This window comes from Mus musculus, chromosome 16 (genome assembly GCF_000001635.26).
Source record: "Mus musculus strain C57BL/6J chromosome 16, GRCm38.p6 C57BL/6J".
Classification (NCBI taxonomy): domain Eukaryota; kingdom Metazoa; phylum Chordata; class Mammalia; order Rodentia; family Muridae; genus Mus; species Mus musculus.
The window spans coordinates 96,596,429-96,618,921 of NC_000082.6; the positions used below are offsets into that span (position 1 = coordinate 96,596,429).

Below are 22,493 nucleotides of genomic sequence, written 5' to 3' on the forward strand. Positions count from 1 at the left end.
ACACAATGCCCTGTGCTGGCAAAGATGGCTCAGCAGGTAAAAGCACTTGCCACCTTGCCTGGAAGCCTGACTATAATCCCCAGGACCCATATGGCAGAAGGAGAGAAAGGATTTCCACAAGTTGTTGTCTGACTTCCACATATGCACACTTATGCACATACAAGGATTATGTAAATAAATATTTTTAAAACATGGTGCGTAAGGTTTCTGCCTGTAACATCAAAGTTCTCTCTTTTGGTATAGTGACCAAAAAGTTGTTTTTTTGTTTTTTGTTTGTTTGTTTGTTTGTTTGTTTTTTTTTTTTTAGATAGGCTTAAAAAGAAAAAAAACTTAGAAGTGCAGATCTTTCATGATGAAACTGGAAAGATCATCACAGCTAGGTCTCCTTGTAGGTTCTGCAAAGCAGCTCTGAACAACTAATATCTCCCAAGGAACAGGAGTTAACAGGCAAAGCTCTATGGGGTTAGGCAGTTGCTCTCATTGGCTCTTTTTCAAATGTAGACTGTGTTTTCTAATCAGTGGTCAGAGCAGCTCTTTCGGCTGTGAGAGTGCATCCAACGGACATGCTTAATAATGCATGTGCTTATGGGGAAGGAAACACTGGTCTGCGTTCATAGTCAGCATTTTATGTCGATTGAAATCTAAGCCCACACACTAGTTAAATACCGATGGGGAGATGGGATTGTCTGGAAGTCTTTTTTAGACCCTACATTCCTCAGATGCTTATACATATCAAGGTCACCACTGAGATGTCTGCTCTTGAAAGAGAAGGATTCAGGGTAGGAGGTGACTACTGGATGCTGACATCCTTGCCTGTCCTGCCTCCCTACCTCTCTTTATCATAAGGGAGACATTCATTCTTGACTCCCATTGACTGTTAAGTGCATCCTGGAGGTTGGAATGGACATTACAAGCATGACTGGTATAGATCTGGGCTAGGTTGCTCCTATCCACTATTGGGGGAGGGGGGGTGCGGCTATGGCAAGGCCTCCATTAAGTAGTTCACACATGCAAGTTTCATCACAGGAGTTTAGAGGTGGAGGTCTATCAGAAGTACGATAGAGCCAATTAGTGGTCCCTGTGGACACAAGTCCAGGACTCTGAATGTGGCTTCATCCAGAGAAGTGGCCTTTGCAGATGGGATGAAGTTAAGTGACCGGAGAAATGATCATTTGGATTTAATATGGGCTTTAAATCCGATGACGTGTGTCTCTATATAAGAGCCAGGCAGAGGAACGTGGGTGGTGCAGAGACACAGCGGGGAGAGCCATGAGGGGATGGAAGCCGAGCCAGAGTGGTGTGGCCATAAGCCCAGGGGTAGCCTGGAGTCAGCAGAGCTGGGGTTGGCCATGAATGTGCTCTTACCTAGAGCCCTCAGAGGAACATGTGTCAGCTGGTGTCTTGACTTTGAACTTCTGGTCTCTAGAACTGCGAGAGAATAAATCTGTTTTAAGCTCCCAAGTTTGTGGTGACTTGTCACAGCAAGCCTGGGAAACTGATACCTTTTCTTTATTGTCTGTGATGGGCTTAGGGTCTCCCCATCAGCAGACACGATCCCTCCTTTCCCATTACTCATATCTGCCTCCTCCAGCCTAGGGAAGAGAAAAGGTTGAAGAAGCTATAGAAAGTTCTTGATAATACTGGGAGCCCAGAGAAGCTCAGCTGGAGCTGGTGCTGGTGCCATCTGCCATCCTTCCTTCCTCCTCTGTCAAACCCAAGCCATGGCCCCTTGCCTGCTCTCCTACCCTGCAGAAGCAGACCCTGTCGATCTGGCTCCAAAAACAACCCAGAGCTTAGCAGTGAGGACTCAGTGGATCTGACTTCCTGCAGCTCCTCTAACTCCACCACTGGAGGAAATACATCCCATGCTGGTCAGCCAGGATCCTCTGAGTTGCCCCTACTTGAAAGCACCAGCAGCCAGCAAAGCAAGAGCCCTTTTGCTCTGAACTCCATATACGTACCATGGATTATATACCAGGGTGCCACCTCTGGCAGGTACATACACCCTGGACATCCTGTGTGTGGAATCTGTTGCTGAACAAACCTCAGAGTCAAAGCGCAGTCCTCACACTGTCTGTAGAGAGCCAGGCTGCAGTCTGCACCGTGGCTTTGGGGTAAGTGGTGTTAGTCATTTAGAGAGAGATCAGGAAAGCAGAAAAACACCCATTCTAAGTGAAGAGGAACATCTGGCCTGCATTCTATTCCCTACCCTCCATCTCCTTTGTCTCTGCTCACCCCACTGCCTACATTGTTTCTAGCTTCCCCCCAAGTTTCTTCAACCAAGTGAATGCCTCATTCCCAAGCCAAGCAGGAACCCAGGCTTGATGGAAGAGACTTATTGGAGTCCCAGCTGGGCCTCTGAAACACAATCCATGATTGAATCGGGCAACTTTGAAGCACACACCTGCACACTCATCAAGACCCTTTGCCCTCTGCTCTTGGAGTCCACACCTCTGTGTCGGCAAAGCAATGGGACAGTAGGAAGCTGAGGCAGAGGTGAAGATGCTGAGCATATGGTAGTGTGTGAGGCTGGGCTGGGTGGGATAGGGTGTGGTGACAGCCAGGGACTGGATGAGAGGCAGTCAAAGGAGAGAAGGGACAGTAGAGGACAGAGATGACAGAGATGGATACATGCAGGAAGATGGAAGCAGAAGGCAAGTAGAGGAAACACAGCCATAGAGAGATGAGAATTAAAGGTGGGGGTAGAGGAAAGCCATGGAGAAGACAAGCCTCTTGTGACTCATGGGACACCGGGGAGGTGAGTGTGATAGACCTGTGCACTACACTCGTGGAATACCCCCCTCTTAACTTCAAAGATATTGCAAGACCACCTGAATGACACACACTTGTTCTAGGCACTCCTTCTTACATTCCCCCCACCCCGTCTTGTTACAGATGATAAATGGCACCCACCACTGCCCTTCTGGGAGGAGCCCAGGCCTTGGATTTGACTCACATTTCAAGGGAGGAGGGCAATTTAGCTATTAACTCAATGCTGTGTGTTATTTTCTGATACAATGTTTCATTTTTCATCCCCTGCTGCAGACCTCTGGGGACCTTCGGTGACAGTAATGTTTCTGAAAGTCCAGATTAAGTAAGCTGGCATCGATTTCTCCCCTTCTCCTAACTAGTCAGCATACAGATGTAATTACTGCCTCCCTGATCCCTCCTAGACATGAATCCTGCTACTACAGCCTCTCATCCATCAGCACCTAAGGCTCAGAGCCTGTCATCCTCCACCAAGGAAGGGGGCAGTCAGGCCCTGTCTGTCCTGATGGTGTGCAAGCTGCTCTATGCAAATGTTGCCTCCTTTTAGCTAAAAACTTCTTGAGCTTTCCCAATCTATTCAGGGTCATACACAAAGCCTGGTGTGTCATATCTGGAAAGGGGAGGGCAAAAATCCATCAGAATGCTTACAGAAGTCCTGGAGTGTGAGTCAGTCTTTCCACCTTGTCCCTGTCCCCTGACCCCACGACCAGTTGTCATACACCATACAATCAGAAGTATCTGGTTTTGGCCAGTCACTGAGGTTGACCTCACCCCTGGGGATATGTGACATTATTATTATGGGGGAGGGGCCAGGGAGGAAAGCTACTAGCATCTATGGGCCAAAGAGTGGCAGGTTATCAGGACCCGCAGCACCACAGATAGCCACCCTGCCTCAAGTATTGATGTCACTGCTGTTAGGAGCTATCAGTGTAAATGGTGAAAGTTCACAAAATTGTAAGCAGGCCCTTCTTACCTTCTGGTTCTACATGGAACATACTGAACTCAACCTGTGTAGGATGCTACTGTTTACAGTGTACCAGCCCATGGGAACTTGACCTTCCTGGAAGACCATGGGAAGATGGGTGAGTCATACAGTGGTCAGAGCCAAAACCCAGGTGTTTTTGTCCCAGTGACTCTGGTGAGGTGGTTGCTGAGTGAACTGGAAGGGTCAGCGTTTGCAAGTTCACACTCATCTCTCCTCTGCTTCCAAACAGCTCTGGGACTCCCCCCCCCCCCACCCCATACAGGGGCATTTACCCTGCTGGAGCACCATAGTCCAGGGCAGGGGCAATGAAATGTCTTCAGGCTTTCAGCCTGACAGAGTCATATGTACTAAGCTGTCTCACCTATAACATGGGTAAAGTATATCTGCTCTGGAAATTGTAGGGCTAGCGTGTCTTGTGGAAGAAATAAATTCATGCACTTTCAGGACTGGGCATCACGGACATACTGTACTCTGAAGCTGACTTTCCTTTTTCTTCTTCAATACCTTGTTATCCAGGATCCAGGAAGCTACATAAACACTGTCCCAAATTCGTGGAAAAGCTAAGTGTACCACAGTTCTCAGGGACACAAATTGCCTCCTGGGAGTCATAAAAGGCACCTTTCATCAATTTCTAACAAGGTTTTGATGTCTGTGCTTGGAGGCAGTTGGATATTGATGCAGAACTAAGCAGCAGAGGGCATGTAGACCTAACAGTTTCAGTGATGATCATGGAGATGAGCCTTGTAACATTATAGCTAAGGAGCTTGTGATGGAAGGCCACTGTGGACTCTGCCCTCAGCTCGGGCAGACGGGATCTAACACGTTCTTAGTTTAATATTAATGCCACACCACGGTAATAAAAACCCTTGTAAACCGATCTCTCTGTAAACGAGTCTTCGCTCCCAAACAGCGATGAGGAAAAACACTAAATAAATAATGTGACATTAATATCAGAGGGCCCAGCGTTTGGGCTCGGTTACTGTTCTTGGCTTGCGGTTTGGAGTCTTCATGCATTTTTAAGAGTACATTGATATTGTGATCTTCCTATGTGCTGATGGATTTTACAAACTACACTGAGGTGTGGGGTAGGACTTTGACTTGGTCACAGTTCGATAGTCTTCAGTAGTAAAGTAGTTTATATCATATTGGGATCAGAAACTCTTATTTGGATGAGGGTACTGGATTTCTTACTGGGAACACTGGGAAGGGATGTGAGATTTTAAGACAGACCTACCTCTCCCAAGAGGCCCTCTCAGGAAGCACACACTGGTAGCCTGGGCTAGGGGCTTGTACTTGCTCAGTGTTACAAAGCAGGTTAACAGTCTCAGCTCCCAACCACAGCAAACAAAATGACAGACTTAGGTCCACCCCACAGCAGGAGCTGAGTTAAGGCAGAACTAACCCAGGGTATCAGGGGCCAAGAGTTGGAGAATGGAAAGCAGAGGTGAAGCTGGTGGGGAAGATGAGGGGTTGATTCTTCAGTGTCTTGCCCACTTCTATCTCTAGAGAGGTAGAGAGCCATAGAAAGTATTAGCTGTTACATTTCTTGAAATTATGTCTTGTTTTTTTTTTTTTCCCTGTTGGGGATCTGGGATGCATTAGAATATGAAATTGGTAGAAGCCACATGGAACCATGTTAAAAGACAGTATTCTCCATTCTTGTCTCTACAGAATATTCTGTAGACTTTCATGATGCTGAGTGTGTGTGTGTGTGTGTATGTGCACAGGCATGCCTGTCTTCACAGTTGGGTTTTGTCCAATTTCTTAGATATTTTTAAAAGATTTATCTGTAGTATTTTCAGGACCCCTTCTCTGCAGCCTCTATTATGACATATTATTCAGATAAACCAATGGGATTGTGGGAGGTATTAATTAAATATATTAATACTTTCATGGGTTGGGGTGATAACATCTTTCTATATTAAAGAGATTCAGTCAGTGGTAGTGGCCTACATATATGTATTCTGATGGGGTTTGCAGTGAGTTTGCATCAGGGCAAGGTTTTGAGACTTAACACCTCCCGAGAGACTGATAGAGCTTTCAGCTCTTCAACAATTAGAACCTAACCCCAGCAAATCAGCCAAGAAAGCATCAAGCTGCCCACTGGGCCTCAGAAGCCAAAGAAAATGCAGTCATATCCAAGAATACTTCTGTAGAAGGGGAGAATGACTAATAGCCCAAGCCACAGGAATGGCTACGTATACTTTGCAGAGCACTTAGCTATGTTAGAGCCTCATGGACAGAAGGCTTCTCTGGAAAGCAGGGACAGAGGGGGAGAGTAGAGGGGGTGGCTGCTGAAAACTCAGGAATATAAATACTCAACTTTTGTCTCAAGGAAATGGGTTGTCAGGCTAGTTTTCTATCACCTTGACACAAACTAGAGTAACCTGAGGGGAGGGACTGGAGGACGTGCTTCCACCAGACTAGTCTGCAGGCATTTGTCTGTGGTACTGTTCTGATTAGTAATTGGGTGGGAGGGCCCAGCCTGCTGAGGGCAGTGTCTCCCATGGGCAGATGGTCCTGGATGGTAAAAGCAGGCGAGCAAGCTAAGCAGTGATGGGGTGAGAGAGAGAGAGAGAGAGAGAGAGAGAGAGAGAGAGAGAGAGAGAGAGAGCGCGCAATGGTTCTCAGTGGAGCTTGCTTCTGCTCCCGACTGAATTCCTGGCCTGACTTCCCTCACTAGATTGGGATCTGTACACCAAATAAACCTTTTCTTCCCCAAGTATCTTTTGGCCATGGGTTTTTTTTATCACAATAGAAAGCAAATTAGGTCACAGACTTGGAATTCTAAGAATAGAACCATTGAGAAGAAGTCTTTCCGTAATGAGTGCACTGAGGGACCATCCCTGAGAACAGACTAGAATCCTAGGGAAATCTATAAGAAGCCAAGCTGCAACTACCAGTCAGGGAGATCTGGTTTCTAGGAAGGAGCAGAGATGAGCACACTGCTCTATATAAACTGCAGAGTGGACAAAAGAGCCGTGCAGAGGTGCAGTCTCCTGGCCTGGCTCCTAAACTGTCATCCCTGTGGGGCATGGGGATGTCTGTGTTTGATGGGTCAGATGGATCTCTTGACTCACACTGTAAACACCAAGCTCCCTCCAACCTTTATTTTCTCTCTTTTGTCTGCTTTTGGATCATGGCCACACAGGGTCTTCTCTATGCTCCTTCTCCCAAATAATTTACATCTCATTGCCTCTGTGAGACTTCTTTGACCATCTTTTCCAAGATACCCACTGCTAGACATGTAACCCATGCAAGCACTTAGCATGTCCTAAAGCTTTGGTGTTAGCTCATGCAGTTGCATCATTATAGCTTCTTATAAGGATCTTTCTGAGTCTGTCTCGTACCATATTCTCAGCTCCCAAGTCATTCAGAAGAAACCCAATAAGTTATCCACAGGGACAGAAGGGGAAAAGCTCATTCTAGTAATTGTATTACAATGTACAGGCCCTAAAAATTAAAAAAAATCATTAAACTCTTAAGCCAAGCTGCAAAGGAAGAGTTAGGGGTCTCCCAGGGAGGTGGTGCTTACACACACACACACACACACACACACACACACACACACACACACACACTGCTCTTCATCCTCTCTCATGACTGAAACTCATACATTTAGGAGAGGATAACAAAATGAGATGAAGGAATACTAAATCATAATCCAACAACTGCATCCAATAGCTGGTTATTTGGTGGAAGCTCTAGATAGCAGCTATTGAATGGGTGAGCCATGGACCAGCTGGGACCTCAGAGACACCATCAGTGGAGACTGGAATGGGTGGATTTGGAGCCTATAGAGTGCAGGTGCCGATACCTTAGGGTCCTTGCTTTCCCTGAGGCTGCTGGGCCAGGTATGAAGGGAGCATGGGCGGTGAGCTGATGTGTCAAGCCCTGCTGTGTCATGGCTCAGGCGTACCGGCCGAACATCACAGATAAGTGAGAAGGCTTGGCCAAAGAGCAACAGAAAATGGTTCAGGGTATCCACAAAACTAAGAAGGGGCTCTATAATCAAGGAGACAGGTCCTTGAAACATTCCAGCAATTTATCCTAGGAATACAGAGTTTGAACCTCTTTGCCTTTTGAAAGATGTGATCAGCTAGCCCTGACTGAAGAAAGCAAGCACGTCCTAGTAATAAAATATACGTATCTTAGGAATTCAAGTCAGGCATTATTATTAAAATGTAAAGCTAGACTCTGACTTGTATGTATGTGGGTTATCCTCTACCTGGAAGTGATTTGTTTGGATTTGTCAAGGGCAAGAGGGGAAAATATGTCTTTTTTTTTTTCCTTAAAAGCATGTTGGCATAAACTCGAATGTCCTTTTGTATTTGAATATATCTGACTAATCACTTCTAGTAATTAAAATATTAGCCAATCGCTCAATCTTGTTATGAATACAACACTGACTAAAGAAGACATATTCAATAACATCTATGCACTATGCATAGACATAGTACTCTGTGTTGATTCTAACACTGTTAATTCATTTAAAATTAATTCTTGAACACTGCCTAGGGGTGCCTATTAGTATCTAAGACCCGACTCTTCCTTTCTTGGAGCCATAACCTAGACAAGTTCATGTATATAACTTGATGCCCATTTGTAGGGAGTTTGAAAGTTTGGAATCATGATCATTGGTACTGAAGACAGGCAAAGTAAAAAGATAAGGTGATAAAATGAAGAGGTGATGGAGAAGAACAGGCTGTGCTAAGAAGCAGAAAATAATATTCCTCATCCAGAACTCAGAGGGGGAACAGGAAAAAAGTGGGTTAGTTAAAAGTACTGGTCAAAGAAGGGGGTTAGAACAGCAGGCAGCCTTCTGCTTTGCACGTCTTCCACTTGACATGTATGTAGCCATCTTGACGCATCCCCATCACAGCTGCCCCTCAGTGTATCATTTTCAAGGCATGATATTAAGATAGAGAAGATAGTGGGATGCGGGTTTTTACGGCCAGATTCTAGTACCAGAACTGTGACAGACTCGTGTTCATTTGCTTGGACATTATGCACACACTTGATGCATTTAGGGCTGACTGATGTCACTTCTGCCTGACCTTATAGCCCTCATTTTTCTGACCCAAATCTGAAAGGTTACTCTGGCCTTACCATCACCCTGGTGATACACTATAATTCCATCAGGAAATCCTCTGTTCTGTATTTGATCTGCCTGTCCTACACCTTCAGACCTGTTCTCCTGCTGGACCTGGGGTCCCGCAGAACCAGTTCTGCACCTCATACCATAGTATATTAATAACAGATAGTTCTTGAGATAACTAATGCAGAACCCCCTGAAGGATTAAGAAGGAACAACAGAAAGGTTCCCAGAGGATGAAATCTCTCTATAAAGCATATTAAAAATCCAATAATAATCCAGCCCTGTGGCTTAGACAAAACAAAGTTTGTGTACATCAGAACTCACATTGACTCAAGAAATTATTCATATCTAAAGTTATAAAAATCACTTCACTTTAAATAATGCATTAAGATGATAGCCACTTTGTGGCGATGTCTGGGATGCCCTAAGGTAACAATGTCACAAACAAAGTATAAACTTTAAATAAAAGAGATTCTTAACCTAACCATACAGACGGCATGCCATCAGAAAGAAAGGTCAGGCCTTTCATGATTTGAACGCTTGCAAAAATAGGGCACTCATCCTACCTGGAAGCACTTTCTATGGCCTAAATCACACCCGAAGGAGAAGTAGTGTAATGGTCTCTTATATGAGAGCAGAGAGTAGACAGGCTGTGGAGATGGAGTGGGTGCTTTCAGGACTTTAATGGCCACCAAGAAAGGAAGGCGGGGGAGAGGGGTCTACACTCCGGGGATTCTAACAACTATCTGGAAGTCTGCTGGTACCCCAGAACACTCTCTCTCCTCCCTGCTTCTCTGCATTTGGCAGTATGCTCATGGACAACTCCAGAGCAATGATACGGTATCATGCCCAACTACAGTTGCCAGGAGGTGCCCAGTGGCTCATGTCTTCTCCTGCTGTTCTCGTCACTTCTAGGATGAGCAAGGTCCAAAAGCCATTATCACATCTTATCTTCATTTGCCTTTTAAATAAATGCTATGAACAGCAGCAAAACACATGAATGAAAACATGCAGGAGTAACGGCCTGCACTCTCCCCTGCAGAGGCAGACAGTGAAAATGAAATTAGGACTCTTTACTGCGTCTGCCACAACTTTTGAGTCCATCTGAGAGATTGCTTGCCAGATAGGTAATTCTCATTTTACATATTTTTCATGCATTTATTAGGGCCTTATTTGAGTTTTGCCTTATGCCATAAGACCCAACACAGTGATCATAATTTAAAGAGGGAGGTATATATATATATATATATTTAAATAGTGCCAGTGCTGTGGCTCAGATAAATGGTGACATGCTGAATGTGTATCTTTGGCTGTTCCATGAAGGAATGGGTATGGGGCAGCCCTTACAGATGGGAAAAACAAAAACAAAAAAGGTGTTTCCTTAGGTGAGCAGTCCACTGGCCTGGTGGATTCAGTTTGAAGCTTTGCTTCAGTTGTGCTGAGCGTGGTTTGTTAATACAACAGCCAACATGTAATAACTAAGTTTCTACAGAAAACTTTTCATTTTTCTGAACACAAGGCCCAACCAGAGCCCTCTCTGTGTCTGTGGTTGGGTGGGTGGATGTTCCTGGACTTTTTCTTTTAGCTTAGACCATGAAATCCTTGGACATGTTAGCACTTTGAAAGACTAGACCTTTGACTCATGTGCTTTGTCTATCCTCTCTCATCAAGCATAAAGTCTTAGGTCTCACTCAGAAGCCCGGCGTATCCACATGAGGTCAAGCTGAAGTGGCGTTAGTCCTTGACCTGCATTTTCCAGTTTCTGTCATCTTCAATGAATACCTTGGTAAAGGAGGTTCCTAGTACTGACTGCTGCTAAGAACCCCTCCCTTTTCAAAGTCTCCCCAGTGAAACAGTCTTTAAAACACAGCTCTTGACCACTGACTCTTCTCATCAAGCAGAGAAAGATGTCTTTCTTTTAACTCTGAGTTCCTGGGCTCTGTCTGGACACCACACCATTGTTGATGTCAGTGCTAGGGTTGAGGATGGCTGAGTGTGTATTCAAGGACCACTGTGCTGGAAGCTTGGTCTTCAGAGTGCAAATGCTGGGAGGTGGTGGGATGGTAAGAAGTGGTAGGCCATGGGATACTACCCTTGACCAGGCTTCAGGCGGTTCTGTATCAGTTATCTTAAGAACTACCTATTTTTAAGTCTTTTCACATACAGTAAGTTCTTGTCTCACTGTGTGGCCTTTTTGTACATGTATACCCCTCCCTCCAAATGCCATTAATGATGAGGGCCTCACTGTAGAGTAATTGATGTTAGCACCATGCCATCAGACCTCCATAACTATGAGCTGAATAAGCTTCCTTTTGTAATAAAGTACCCCATCTATGAAGATTCATTATAGTGATGATAAATTGACTAACTCAGTTTCCCACCAACCTTAATGACATGACTGTTTCCACTGTCCTTTAGAATGCTTGTACTTAGAATTAACCCACCATGTTAGGAAGATGCTCAGGCCACTTTCTGGAAAGAGTTACATGGGAGATATGGCTGGCAGAGACTTGGTAGTTGAGTTAGCCATTTTTTTTTTTTTTAGAAGTGGATCCCATAGTTATTGCTTGCTTTTCTCACTAGACTCTGACCAGATCTCAGATTCATGAATAAAATAAATGACTGCTACTGTTTTTGGCAAATAATTGTTACAGTGATTTGTTCCACAGTAATTAGTCAGTAAGCGGAACACCCACCCAGTGTGAAAACTGAGTGTCACCCACAATAGATAGATGCTCTAAGCAATGATCCTCACCTGGCCGATGGGCCTTTGGAACCGCCATGTTCACCACTCGTCCTCCATCCTGAGGTTTGGGGGGAGATGCAGTGAATCTGCAGATCCCCGATTCTGAAGGGGTACTGGAGGTCAGACTGTCCGTGTACTCATTTGTCCCTGCCGTCAACTGCTCGGAGGACGTATCGGATATGAAGCACTCTGTGATGGTGAACTTGGCATGCCTCAGCTGCTCTTCCATCTTGGCGTGTTCATAGGCCCTGGCCAGTTCTTCGTAGGTAGAGGAGGCACTTTCTGTGGAGACCATGCTGCTTCTTGCTCGGTCTGTATCATGGGAGAGAGAAAAGAGAGGCAGGGATGAGTTGGTAACCTATGTTTGGACCAACTGGATGGATGACCTTTCCCGGCTTGTGTTTGTAATCTATAGATACATTGTATCTAGACCAACTGGATGGATGACCTTTCCTGGCTTGTGGTTGTAATCTGCAGATACATTGTATCTAGCGGAGGCTTTCTGCTTTGGCCACTCTGAGGCCAGATTCATCAACAAAGTTCAGGGACTTCACATCAAACCAGTTGCTGCAGTCAGACGTCTCAGCCCTGTGTACTTTTATAAATAAGCAAAGCCTTTCCCTCAAACAATTTGGGTTTTGGCAGAGACACTTGGGAGGCAGTGGCAATGCTGCAGCACCCTTTTCTGCTCCAACCGACAGACACATCTGCACTGCAGAGGCTCTGTAACTGGCATCAATATCCAAGCTTTGAAGTTCAGCTCCATGGGTGTCAACTTGGGAAGGAAGATGTGATGATCCTTAGAAGATGACAAGTTGGAGAGATGGCCCAGTCAGTAAAGTGTCTGTCATGCAAGCGTGAGGACCTGTGTTTGAGCTCCTGCACCATACTAAAAACTGGTATAGAAGGGACAGGAGAATCAATCCCTGGGGCTTTCTGGTACCAGTTTAGCTGAATTAGTGAGTTCCAGGGCCCGTGAGAGGCCCTATCTCAAAAAGTAAGATGTGGGTGATTGAAGAAGACAATGTCAAATTCTGGCCTTTGTGTGTACATATGAATGGATGTGTTCAAGTGCCCACATGTGTGTGTGCTCTCCCACACCACACATACATACACACACCACACAATACATACATACATCACACACATACACACACACGCACACCCCACACACCACACATACACCACATAATATACACATACCTCATACATTTATAAATACCACACACACATACACACACCACACACACACACACTTACACATATACCACACACACCATACATATATACACACACCATGCACACACATATACATACACATCACACACTTACACACACACACCACATACACATCACACATACGCCACACACACACACACAGAGTGAAGACTGACTTTTTCACAAGGCAGAACAGTCCCTGATCTCCAGGTTTCATCCTTTGCTGTTACCAATCTTGATGGGAACGAGAAAATAGGACAAAACCCAGTGCAAACAGGCCTTACAACAAGGCCATGTCACCTCAGTCAAAGTTGTCTCTGTGTTTCAAATCTACAGAAAAGTTTTGAAGTCACCTCTGAGAACCTTCTAAGAGAAATAACGGACATTAAAAATAAATCCCCACAGTGACATGCCACCTTTGGAGCCCTGTTTTTGAAGTGTGTTGTGAAGAGGAAAAAAAAATGAGCATTAAATTTTTCTGTAGCTACTAGATTCAGATATAGCTTTTCAGAGCTTAGAGGAGGTCATGCGCAGAAGTGAAGCCTCAGTGGTTGACACCAGCAGCCTGGTGGCTTGTTTATCTTATAATCAACCTGATTAATTGCCAGAAGGATCAGCCTGTGTTCCTTATAGGGGTGCTGTGACCTTGTTGTGGAAGGATGTGAAGTTCAGGCTCTTAGTCCTGGAGGTGGGAGTGGGTCAGACGCCCTCAGAGCACAATCGGCAATTACTGCCATTGTGTGGGTGAGATGTATGAGTGCTTCTTTCTCTCTGTTGGGTAGGAACTACAGGGAGAGAGAGCAGAATGGGTGGGAGATTCAAGACACCTGCAAAAGAGAGAGATGCATTTCTGCTCAATCCTGCAGAACTCAGTAAGGCCTTGCACACAGGGAAGGCCGAACACTTGGCCTGGGAACTCTCAGAGAAACGGTTGTCATTTGAAAGTGACCTTCATGAGAGAAGTTAGGCAGGAGGTTTCACAGGCTTCCCTCCTCACGGAGCCTGGGAAGCCCTGCTATGACCAAGAAGGGAGCATGCACTGCCCACCTGTGTCTTGTGATGGGCTGACGCTGTAGCTGTCGCTCTCCTTGTCCACGGATCCTGTAGCCCTGGGTGTAGGCAGTCTCCAGTCTGTGGTGAGGGTGTGTGCAGAGATGGTAGGATGGGGTCTGTTGAGCGTCCACTGGCTGGCGTACCGGTTTCTCGCTGTGGGTCCAGCCTTTGCATTCCTCCTGGTGGTGGGATCTGCAACAAATAAGGGGTATTGTGTATCTGTCTTCAGGGGTCAAGCAGAGCAAGCAGCTGTCATCTCCCTCATGACCTACTTACTAAGTTTGCCAGATAGTTAAGTATTTTTAAAAAATCCCATAAGCATAAGAATACCCCGTTTGTGTTTGGAAGCTTCAGATCAGAACATTGTTTGTGGCCATTAACAATGGCCAAAACATCCATTCAAACTTTTTAAATATCAATACCTCCCATAAGACAAGGAAACTTGACCAAATGTGTTTGAACAAGATTTCCTTTCTGAGGTTCATTTACCCTGGTGCAGACTGATCTACTCGCTGCTCCCCACTCCACCTCATGTTATATCCCTCATCTTGACTCCAGGATCATAGAACATGATCTCATTTGGAAAAAAAAACAGTCATTGCATACATAATCAGTCATGAGGAGGTCACAGGGGGGATAGGGTGGGTCCCTATGCTATAAGACTGTTGGACTTATGAAGAGAGAGATACAGGAGGAGGTTGCCCCCTGCAGGGAGAACCAAGAATTGTGTCTGAGTACAGGATGGCCAAAGGCTGTTGAAGCCTTGTTTCAAGTTTACTTCTAAGTTCAGTCAGTACTTTCCATCCAGTTATTTAAGCTGAAGCCCCTGGAGACAAAAATAACACATTTTTTTTTCTGTCCCAACATCCTCTCAGCATGTGACAGTATGTCTCTTGATGAGTATCATGGGAACTTTGATGAAGACTTGGATGGACTATTTAATATGAACAACAAATAGCTAAATGATATCTGGATAGCATGTGTCAACTGTCTATGAAAAATGTCAAGGTCTACGTGTATGTGGGCTACTGCCAGAGCCTTGTATCTTCTTTAAGTCTGGAACTCAGGTCAACAGGTGAATAGGGTAGTGTGGTCTTAGCTCAACACTGGTGAACTAAGAAAAGGGACATATTAGTAGCAACGTGTGTTGGGCCCTGGAGCAGGCCAGAGTATTACCTTTCCTGAAATTCCATGGACCAGGGGAGGTGTTCTGTTCCTTAGAGTGATTTTTCTGGGACTCCAAATGAAAGTAGTTCAGGGTCCTGGAAGGGACTTTTCTACTTCTGAATTTTCTGCTTTTTAGAATGGCATAGTCTGGCCACTTTGTGATCAGCACTGGTGCAGCTATTTCAAAGGAACAAACTGAGACCCAACTTTGGATATGGCTGCTTATGCCCAATTGCATACTTCTGTGAACTCGGATGTCTCTTCAGAGTAGATGCAAGGGTCTGTCTTTAGAGCTGTCTATACGGCTGGCTCACAGTAATTGTTGGGATTGGTACTTAGCCTGGAGTCGCTTCACGGATGAACAATGGCAGTTTAGGCATGACACAGCTCTTCTGCCCGTCTGCTCAGGCACTGTGTCTTACTTGACCAGATGTGGCCTGATCCTGGCTGTCTGGGTCTGTAGTTGGGTGTGCACAGGACCGTGGCTTGTCCATAATTGCCACTGGAACATGAAATGCTGACACGGGGCATCAGGGAAAAGCCTTTCTTTGCAAGTGGAAGATTTTCCCCTTTGCAGATTTCTAGTTATTGGTCTTTGAACTAATCTATCATTCTAGGATTTAGGAGAGGAACATAAAGAAGATGGCCAAATCAATATTTTTAAGATTCTCTGGGTCATCAAAAGACCCAGTGCTGCTGCATGCTTTTGGCTACATTGATTTTTTTTTTTAAGGGCACATTTCATCTCTTGCAAAAATTCCATAGAAGGCGGCCTTATTAGAAGATAGTTTCTGTCTTTGATGTGAATGCAAACGAGCTATGCCAAAGTGTTGGAGCCCTGTGCACAACAAGGTGTGAATGATAATTGCGAGTTTTCCCAGGGAAGAGGAACATTCCAGAGAGGTCCTCCACAGAGAGAAAAACAGTGTCATGGGTAGGAGTCTAAATGTCTTCCAGGCACTATTGACTTGATAAGTGGAGCTTAAATAGTACAGCTTGTTATTTAAATGCTAATGAGTCTTTTCTAGAAAATTACCCAGCCCCTTATGTAAGTTTTGAGGAATCTCATTTTTTATTCCTTGGGTTTCAAATTGCAGCCACACTTGTTGAGGATTTTGGGTGCTCTCTCGGAATAGATGCCCGGGCTAGGGCAGACTCAAAGTCCCTAACTCTCTTCTCAAGTCTCCAAGTTTCTCACCCGGGTTCCGTGCCTTAGAAAGCTCGTTTCTCAGTGTGGAGTTCAGGTCTTCCTTCCCCACCGAGACCTCCCTATTTGGAAAATTTCTATTCAGAGCTGCAACTCTTTTCAAGTTAATTCTATTCATTATCCCAAGTCCCCCTGGATGAGGACAGAGCTAGCAGTGGCCTGATAAATGTTGAAAATATAGGTCATGGTACCAGTTTTCTGAGCCGCAGGCCACAGTTCTGCTCTGTGCTACGCAGGTGTCCCAGGGTTAGAATCGTGTCAGGATGTGGGAAGGCAAGGATATCTGACACACTTTAAAAAAAAAAAAAAATAACCAGGTTTTAGCAACCCTTATTTTGTATCTGAATTGAACTTGATGTGGTCGCTTCCAACAGCGATATAAATACTTGGATTTTGCTCGATGGTAACTTTGCTTATCTAGGGATTTTTCTGCCCCTGCATGGAAGATTCTTTGCCAACCTCCCAAGCCTCTAATATAAATACAACTTAGTGATTAAGCAGCATGCTTGCCAAGCAGCCAATGAGTTAGAGGACAGGGGTATAAATAACTCCTGACCTTTCAACTCTGGGTCTAATTCTGCATTAAGTTTTCTGCCCATTGAATCAAATTATTTTAATTATCCCAAATTCAGGATCAGAGAGGATTGTGTGGGTAACAGGTTGGTTACAAAGCATGTCATGTGTTGTATGCTCACTGGATTAGTCTTCCTTTAATCATCTGCTATCCGTCCTCAGGTCTCAGAGATGAGGCCTCAGCTATGCACGGAGACCTCAGTGGCCTTCCCATGCATAACAGTCAATCATTTCCCTACTTAAGTAGCAAACGTTTATCCAGGGTTTATGGTGCATTGGATCATGGGATCACCCTGCCCACAGGAGCTATTTTCTTCCTGCACACTCTCGTACCATTCTGGGTGACAGAGTATATATTCAGGGTTGTAGTAATAAGGATTCAATGTATGTTTTAAGCTTTTTATCATTATTTGGATATAACCTACTCACATCTTCCTATGTGTTTTTTAAAAATCATTTCTATGTGAATTAAAAGTCAGTATAATGTAAATGCTAGGAAATCAGTTATTATATTGTATTGTTAGGGTGTGGTGTATGGGGGAGTTGAATCTACGGACAAAAAAGGAGTAGATATGAGAACTCATGATATGTATATGATATATGTATTTGTACACACATTCATGTATATTGACCTGTGTGTTGTATAAGCCTGCTTTAGTTCCCACATGTCCTTTATGTAGTAACATCTATTCTCAGTGGTCACACAAAGTGGCGAAGTGTATGGCTTTCGAATCATGTTACCTGGTTTTCAAGTCTAGTTTCATTACTCAAAGGCTATGTAACTCTGGCTTTGTGATCTCATTTGGGTAGGCCTGTGTACCTCATTTCTGAGACTGCTGACATCACTGCCACTTCTAGCTTTGGGTGATCTGAATGTGTCAGAGAATCCAGGGTATAAAAGTCTATGGTGCCTGAGCAGCAGACCCTCAACCTGCTGGAAACATCCCAGGTGTATTGGGAAGAGTCAATGGATTAATTGAGAGAGCTAAAATCTTGGTTTATGCAGTTTGACAGAAGAATGCCCCTTGACAATTCATAATCCAGACTTCTCAGATGGGTGAAGATGGCCAGGGATGGGCAGGCAAGGGCCAGGCTGAGAGCCACATGACCAAGTCACTTGCTGTGGCATAGTAGAGGGCTGTGAATTTGCTCTAGTCAGAAATGGTGCAGGGCTGGGCAGGAGATGGGCATGGTAAGGGCCTGAGTTTTCCTGGCCGAGGCTCAGCTACCTTCCCTGGGTTCCTCTGCATTGGGAGATTGCAGCTTGTGGGCTGGGGATTTGGCATCTGGGAAGTAAGTATATCTATGATCCATGTTCACATCTTGCAGGGAGCCAGGACCTGTGGGCAGACCTTAGCTCCAGTAGCTCTCACAGTTATAAAGCCTCAGTGCAGAAATGGCACCAGCCTTTCTAGATATTAATGTGAGGGAAAGGCATGTGAGGGGGGCTCTTCTCAGAGCCCCATGGTCTACGATTCCTGGGCTTACAGATTCTTAGCAGGCCGTGTGGCTGTCTGGGACTTAGGGGTGTTCGTTCTGCTATCAGGTTGAGGGAACTGAGCAAGTCACCTCCCCCTCGGGACCTTGACTCCCTCGTCTGTTTGAGGATTGAATTCCATGTGAACTTGACAATCTGTGTCACTGGGTGGCGAGAGGACCAGATGCCAGTAGCAGTACTTGCTAACTATTTGACCCTCAATATCCGGCAGTTCTCTAACCAAGGACTCGGCCAACCATTGACCACAAGTATCTAGAAAACAAAATGTGTCCATCTAGAACATGTAGTGACGTCTTGTCATCATTCTCTAACTGTGATGAGATAGCAGCTATTCATAAATGGTATACACTTTACATACAGTGTAATACAGTATACATATAGTGTGCATACAGTGTACACAGGGTGTACATATGGCAGTGCACAGTGTGCACACAGTGTACATATAGTGTGCAAGGCATTATAAGGAATCTGTACATTATTTAGAGTATATGTGAAGGTGACTACACCTTATGTAGAAACACTGGACCACTGTATTCGTTAACTGTTTGTGATCTTAGCACAGCACAAGCTAGAGTTGCCTTGGAAGAAGGAACCTCAACTGGGAAAATGACTCTATCAGACTGACTTGTAGATAAGTTTGTGGGGCATTTTCTTGACGGATGTGCCAGGGCCCAGCCCATTGTGGTTAGCGCTGCCCCTGGGCAGGTGGTTCTGGGTTGTATATGAAAGCAGGCTAAGTAAGTTGTAGCGAGCAAGCCCAGTTAGCAGCATCCCTCCATGTCCTCTGCAACAACTGCTGCCTCCAGGTTCCTGTTATGTTTGAGTTCCTGCCCTGATTTCCCTCAGTGATGGACTATAACCTGGGGTGTGTAAGCCGGAGGAATAACTCTTTTCCTCCCCAAGTTGATGTGGATTGTGATGTTTATCACAGCAATAGAAAGTGAACTAAGAGAGCCATTGTATACAAGGTACTTTGGCAGCCATAACTTGGAGGTTCAGGAACCCATAGATATCAAGGAGAGATGGTATTTAATGGATGCATGGTAAATGTTCTGTACACGGGTGAGCAATCAATGGATGGATGAATTAGTAACTTTCAGGTATATATGATATCCAATCCCTTAAAAAAAATCAATCATAGGTCATCACACTCGCAGACCTTGCTACTTTTCCCAGGAGAAGATCTTGTGGGTGGGCATCTTTCCATCAGAAGGGAGGAAAGAATGCACTTTCTCTGGGAGGTTAGGGCATACAGACCTGCTGAACCTATAGAAATCTCTGGAGATGGATGAGAAAGGGGGTAATGAATTGAGTTTCCAAGTCCTACATGAGTAAGTTAAATACCCATTTACTCTTATCCCAATCACTCTGATCCCAGCACCCTGAAATTGATCAGCACTTGATCTTTACAGGGTGCATGCCTAAGTCATATGCTGGGAGCAGGGTGTGAACAGAGTCCCAGGTTCAAGGGATTCAATGTCATTCATACAGACATCAGTGTCATTCATACAGAGGAAGGAAGGAAACTGAGCAAAAGATATGGCTAAAGTGTGTGTCTTCACATACTGAGAGCAGTGAATGGCACATTGTTTCCATTCCTCACACACAAGAGAAGAATTTGGCGCAACTCTCTGGCAAGCTAATAAAATACTTGGGAACACAAACTCTGGAGTTGCAGTCGTGTTTGTATACAGACAGCAGCTTCCAATGTTCTAGTAATAAATAAAGACTCCTGCAATAGCAACATGATCCTAACATAGAGGATGCAAAAATGATGCCTTTTGTAGTTGAGACCATGGGGAATATAGTTGGATCATAGAAACGTTGGCATTCACTGGGACTGGATCCCAGAACTTCCTTGGGTACCAAAGCCTGCAGATGCTCAAGACTCTTTGACACAATGACACGGTGTTTGCATAGAACTTGTGTGTGTCCTCCCACACACTTCAAACAACAGATTCCTAATAGTACCTAATTTAATGCAAATGCTATAGAACTCTGTTATACGGCATGTCTGAGGGAACTGTGATCAGGGAGCCTCAGCCCTGCTCGGTACAGGTGGAATCTTTATGAGGAGTTCTGATGTGCGTGCAGCTGCACCCACAGAGGCAGAACTCTTGGCTATAGAGCTGGCTTCACAAATGTATCTCTGCAAACATAACAAGCTCTAATGAGCTGGGCTTAGGCCATCGGACCACAGGAGTGTGTTAATATAGATGTGACAGCTAGTTAGAGGTGGTGGCAAGCTCCAGGGAGCAAGAGCGAGCAAGGATCTGCGCTCCAGGACATTCCTGAAGGTCAAGCTTTGAAGGTGCTGTGGGGCTAAGTCACTCAGTGTCTTCATTAAAAACAAACATAACACACACACACACAAACGCGCGCACGCACACACTTGCATATTACTGTTCTCTACCGTGTTTAGGCTTGAGAATATAGTTAATGGGATAATTAAAAGATTGCAGACATCCTCAAGAGAGTGTTTTCAGGATGACTCTGAATAATTCCATCTTAGGGTGGGAGGAGAGACCTGGAGAGCAGTGCCCAAGCTTGAATCGCTTTGCTGTCTGTCAGCGTGGTTTAATGAAATTCACTGTGAAGGAGAGAAGCATGCTCCCAAGTTGTAGTGTTTCCAGGTGACAGCCAGGTTGGATCCTGGGACAACGTGGTAGGACTATCAGGATGGACCCCACGTACATGGCATGGCTTGGACAGCTGTTTCTGTCTCTTGCTCTCTTAACTGCTTTCACGGCAGCTCGCCAGCACCCCAGGGCTGTGTCTACTCCAGTGCTCCGGAGAGTCTTGGGGTTTTTCCCTCCCTGCTCTCTCCTGACAGCCAGCTCCAGCTCTCCCTCTGATGACCTTGGTTCCCCTCTGACCTTGGTTTGTACCACCTCCTCCTCCATGAAAGAGTTCCCAAAAAACCCAGGTCTAGGGGGCTCCTCGCACCGTCCCTGTACCCTGTACTTGATTGACCTGGCTCTGTGCCTCTTCACTCTGTCTTTTCTTTATCTATCATTTCCAGAGAAAGAAACCATACTCCGTGTGTAATATCTGCCTTCCCACTAAAATGAAAAATACAGTCTTTCCTCATTTTGTTTGCAGTGCATTCCCAACACTGAGTACGAGCCATATATGCAAAGTGAAACCTGAATAAACATTTCTAAATGCTGAATGGAGGAATTCTATTTCCCCAGTGATGCATAACAACTTCATAGCCATGAGGCATGGAGCACACTCCTCCCTGCCTCATGCTAGAGTCCCTGGTTTACAGTGTCTGCACGTGGTACAAATTCATTTCTGATATTTTAAATGCCGTCAAAACCACTCCCCATTATTCCATGGCATATTCTTCATGCTGCTGGAAGTTTCTGGTACATTCCTGTCATTGCTTCTGCTCCTGCATTAACTATTTGTGATAGCTACTGTGCATGGTGCCTTTGCTCTCAAAGGCTATTCAAAGGAAAGCATCATTCTGTGTTGCTTTTTACCTGACAGATGGAACCAATGTGCTGTGATCAAGGCAGGCAATGACATATCTCCCAGATGTGTCAACTGTCTTTTGATTTAAGAGAAAAAAAAAATGTAGCCTAGAAATCTGAAGAGGCTGGAGCCAGATCTCAGCTCACAGTGATAAAGTCAAAGAGTGGTCAAGGCCTTGAAGCATTTTAGTAACAAGGCTCTTAGCTTGTAGACACAAGCTCAGAGAACTAGTGGTTCCTACTATTTGTGTCTCCAGAACATATTGACATCCTCAGAAGGAAGGAGACAAGTTTTGCACAAGGGACAAACCAAACATGGCTTCAACATGTTGAAAGCCACAGTCTCAGGTGGTCCTTAGCTCTGTTCAATGCTATCCTGAGTGTTACAACCTGGTTTGGGAACTGATCAGTCATACCATGAAGCTCACTGCATGACATAAGCTAGAATTCGTAAGCCACAGCTTCCAGCAATGCATCATGGGTTTCTTCATGATATTATATGTCTCTAAAAGTGTGGTATTTTACAGAGAGAGTGATTAGAGACTTACAAGCGAGATGGCAAAGCTTCCAAAGTGACAATTGGGACATTAATTTCTCACCCTTTGAGGGGATTTATGAATAGTTTCAATTATGAATAAACAAGACTAATTAATAAGCTAGATGTACATTAGGAAACTTCTTTGCAGTAATCAGTTTCCAC

The 22,493-nt window shown here is 44.9% G+C and overlaps 1 protein-coding gene across 4 annotated transcripts in view; it reads right to left on the bottom strand.

Annotated features, from left to right (window-relative positions):
• Dscam (DS cell adhesion molecule) overlaps nt 1–22,493 on the bottom strand; it is a 583,662-nt gene that overhangs the window by 8,977 nt on the left and 552,192 nt on the right. For 3 of the 4 annotated variants that reach the window (XM_006522886.3, XM_030248963.1, XM_006522887.3), the window contains 3 exons: nt 13,864–14,061; nt 11,608–11,910; nt 1,366–1,428 (listed from right to left, as the gene is read on the bottom strand). In XM_006522886.3, coding sequence (XP_006522949.1) covers nt 1,366–1,428; nt 11,608–11,910; nt 13,864–14,061 — 564 coding nt within the window. The remainder of the gene's footprint in view (nt 1–1,365; nt 1,429–11,607; nt 11,911–13,863; nt 14,062–22,493) is intronic. The other variant, NM_031174.4, reaches the window with a different exon arrangement.